A 4130-nucleotide genomic window follows, 5' to 3' on the forward strand; every position below is an offset into this window, starting at 1 on the left:
CAGTAAGCATGAAAGCATGAAAACACGAAGGCATCAGTACTGATGTTCGCACAGTGGTGCTAGCAGGGCCCACCCACTCCAACGTCTAAACCTAACCCTGACCAATCGGATCGTCTGACGGGACACAGGTGGAACAGGTGGCAGAGCGTGCTGCGTGAAAGTCTTCAAACACCGTTTACGATGCCTCACTGTGAGGTCATCGCTGCTTGGGCTGAAGGAAACCTTGAGAGTCTCGGACGGGCTGAGTCGAGCACCCGTGGGAGAGTAGAGAGCTGTTCCTGCGGAACGTTCTCCTGCAGGCTGCTGTGTTCTGAGAGAACGCTGTCTGCTAACATACATGTTCAACAACATGTATGTTAGAACGTGTAGCAACATGGACGCCCGCTGCCGAGCTCAGGTAGAGTGAGGACAGCGGGATCGTGATAAGCTCAGTGCATTCATCAGAGGACGGCAGACAGGTGAAGGATACCTGTGTTTCACCTGCTCACCTGAACTGAGAGTGACTTCATCGCTGCTCTGCTGATTACACGCTTCAAATAAACTTTATTGGCTCACAGCCTGAAACGGCTCGTTTACAGCGTGTGCTTTATTTAAACACGGTTCAAAGACACACTCAGAGCCAAAGAATGTGCTGCTGTTTCAGGAAGTGGTGACTGTTTTTACACACACACACACACACACACACGGAGGAAACCTCAGCCGAGCGCTCTGATTGGCTTCTGCACCACGTGTCTGCAGTGATAGTAGCTCCTTTTACGGTGGTGAGGCTCGTTGGTGACGGAGCATCAGGTTCAGACCGGCTGCTACTTCTTAGAAACAAACGTACACCGTGTTCCCACACACGCGCGCGCGCCGATTTTGGGGGCCTCCACCCTAATAACAGTGACCTGAGTTTCCCGCCATGTTAATAAAGTTTATTGAATGGGGGACAGGAAGACAAACCGGAAATACTCCGGGATGATTTTATACAGGTGCAGAAGCGCGTGCCACCTTCACCTGAAGGCTCCCACACTTCAGTGGACTCGTGAACGCGCACGGGCTAGCAGACAGCAGGGGGGTGGCGTGTGCCCGTGCTTCTCTGTGAGTGTCACACGGACTCGGGCCTTTGTTTGTTTTGCCTGCACACGCGCCGTTATGTAACGTCCGCGAGGGCAGAGCGGCCCAATGCGCGCGGGGCCGGGGGGGGAGGCAGGAAGCCCTCGTTTCGCGCGGCTCCGGTGGTCTCGTCCGGAGTTTCGGCACCAGAGCAGCGGGAGCGCGCCTGAGTGGATAAAGAGCGAACCGGAGCCTCGGCGACGCGCTGTCGGACCGGCTCCGTGTTTGGGTTCGCCCCGCCCCCCCCGCCACTGCGGGGCTTTTGGTACAGTCCGCAGCGCGTCAGCCATTGTTTACAAATGAACTGAGAGAGCAGCGAGGACACCGAGCACCCACACAGCACCGACCCGCAGCAACACAAAGAAGGACCGGACGGAGGACAGCCGCCATGCCGTGCCGGAAGCAGGATTACCTGCTGTTGGAGCAGTCGGTGACCGTGGACTCGGCCGAGGTGGACGCGCTGGTGACGCGGATCGGAGAGGCGCTGCAGCTGCACGGCTCCGCCCAGACGTCGGTGTCGGTGAGCCGTCTGCACGGCCTCGCCGGCGGCCCCGGGACCAAACCGGCGGCCGGCGGCGCGGGGGCTCCAGCGCAGGCGCGGACCAGCTGCTGCATGCGGCTCCGGAGCCGCCGGGGGTCGCGGGCTGCCGGCAGGCCAAGCCCGTACGGCGTGCCCAGCTCCGGAGACTCGGACTGGGACCGGATCCGCCCCTGGAACCGGAAGCGGCTCGGCGGGCCGGAGGACGACCCGCACCGGCTGCTGCAGGAGCTGCTGCTCTCCGGGAACCTGATCAAGGAGGCCGTGAGGCGCCTGCAGCTGTCCGCGGACTGCGGGGACTGAGCCCGGGCACCGGGCACGGACTCACACCTGAGCCGCTCACCGGAAACTCTTCTCGGACTTTTTCTAATTTCTTCGTTTGGTCGCGAGGCCGGCAGCTAGCTCAGCCATGCTAATGATGTTTATGTTTGACGGGGGGTGCTCACCTTGACGCCAGGTAAAGGTGAGGTTGCTATGAGGCACACATGTGGCTGCTCTCTGCTTCACGTGGACTCAGAGACAAGAAGTGAGCAGCTGGGCTTGTTTACAGTCTCATGGTGGGGTTTTATCTGCACAGGTAGGGGGCCGGGACTGCCCTTCAGGCCTGTGTGGGCTCAGGTGCTCTCACCTGTGGGAACTCCCAGCAGGAGTTGTGTTGTTGTACTTTTTGTTGTGTGAAGAATGCCTCTGCTCCGTACCGGAGTACCTGCCGTTCCTGAGTATTCAGGCTTTTGTTGTCTTAATAAACTCACCTGTTTTTCCACACCTGTGCAGAGTGTCTTTGTCAGAGGGCTGGCAGTGCTTAATCACACCTGGACAAACACACTGATTGGACAGACCCATCAGCTGATTGGCACAGGTAGCTTCAGACAGGTGTTGCTGATGTGAAATCAGCTGATCTCACATCAGTAAATAAACCTGGAAACACGTTAAATTTTTTTCTAGGTCTGAAAGTTCTGGGGCTGGAAGCAGGACACTCCCAGGGCTTTCAGCCCTCCTCTGTGGACCTCCTGTAGGAAGAGACTCCCTCGGACCCTCTGACCACACCTGCTGATTTAACCTGCCACATGGTCCAGACAAGCCAATAGATGTTTGATTCTAACTGCACAAGTCTGATGGTTAAAAGCTCAGTAATGAGCCTGCATACACACACACACACACACTCTGAGTGTGTGTGTGCGCGTCCCCCCTCCTCTTCCTGTGGTCGACGTGGTCTTAGAGGCCACATGCTCATTATCAGCCTATAAATACCCCCCACCCCCGTGTCACAGCAGGGTGACTCCAGCAGAAAAACATGTTTACCTGTGGTGGGCTGTGGGTCTTGCGGGCTGTGGCGCCCCCTGCTGTTCCTGCTCTGTTACTTCATGGAGTCCTCACAGCAGCAGGTCCAACAGACCCATGGAGAAGAAATTCAAGAAAGTTACTTAATTTATCACAAATTTTCTGTTTTGCAGAAGCCAGGAGGAAAATCCAACTTTAAATAATAAAAGTAGGACATCAAACAATCCGACAGAAGAAAATAACTCAAAAAGAAAAAAATGGCCAATTAACTGGAATAAAAGAGAAAATAAAGATCAATAACACACAGTAAAAATGTTAAAGGGTGAAAAGAATAAATATTAGGAACAAACAAAACATTGCAATAAAATAAAAACTCGATAAAGAATCTTTAAGTAAAAAGGAGAGTGAGAAGTTAAATGATCTTCTGAGTAGGGATGGGTATTGATAAGATTTTAACGATTCCGATTCCATTTTCGATTCTGTTTAACGATTCGATTCTTTATCGATTCTTTTTAAAAAAGGAGAGCACTAAGGTCGATTAGCTTAGAACTCTTTTATATCTTCTCTTTCAACAACATAGAAATTTAGGAGTAACATGGCCTTACAAACCCAACAGTGAGATCTTAAGAGATCCACAGCCTACGGCTCTGCAATGGGGTGTCACAGGGTCCCCGGGGAAAATTGTAAATGTAAAATAATAAAATAAATATTCTTCTGTAGCAATAACAAAGTATAACATAAATTATTCTGTAGCAATTACACAAGAATATCCAGTAATGTCCCTGCCTACAATTAAACACATTCACTTACCATCTGCTGTGGCAAATGGCTGCAAGGCTTTTACCACAAACTGCTCGGTGACATTCGGGCCTGAAAAGAGACGCTACCGGTAGACTGCAGCGACAACTGCCAGCGAGCGCCAGCCAGACTCTGTCTGTCTCATCATGGTCACCTAAATGCACAATGGCAGGTTTTGTAATAAAGCAGATCGCGCTAACATAATATGCACTGTTAGTTGATTATTTACCTGCCGCATTAACGGGAGAGGACGTGCAAACGTTACCGCTGCTGCTGCTGGGTTGAGATTCACGAGTCCGGAGCGGAATTAAAGACATTCATTTAAGGTCATCGCGTGTTTTGTGAGCAAATGCTTTTGCATATTCGTAGTGTTTCCTCCCTTAATGAAATATCTACTTTGCAAGTACTGCAAGTTGCC

General features: G+C 52.3%; 1 protein-coding gene across 1 annotated transcript; it reads left to right on the forward strand.

Moving 5' to 3' along the window:
• The first annotated feature begins 789 nt into the window (after positions 1-789).
• On the forward strand, positions 790-2396 carry gbp (glycogen synthase kinase binding protein). The gene has a single exon (XM_019365144.2). It carries the CDS (start codon positions 1484-1486, stop codon positions 1934-1936), a length of 453 nt encoding a protein of 150 aa, XP_019220689.1. The 5' UTR covers positions 790-1483; the 3' UTR covers positions 1937-2396.
• The last annotated feature ends 1734 nt before the right edge of the window (positions 2397-4130 follow it).

The sequence above is a fragment of the Oreochromis niloticus genome, linkage group LG11 (assembly GCF_001858045.2).
Source record: "Oreochromis niloticus isolate F11D_XX linkage group LG11, O_niloticus_UMD_NMBU, whole genome shotgun sequence".
Taxonomy (NCBI): domain Eukaryota; kingdom Metazoa; phylum Chordata; class Actinopteri; order Cichliformes; family Cichlidae; genus Oreochromis; species Oreochromis niloticus.

Bases quoted from the DNA above. Each gene is read 5' to 3' on its own strand.
- gbp (XM_019365144.2), top strand. From the start codon at position 1,484: ATGCCGTGCCGGAAGCAGGATTACCTGCTGTTGGAGCAGTCGGTGACC.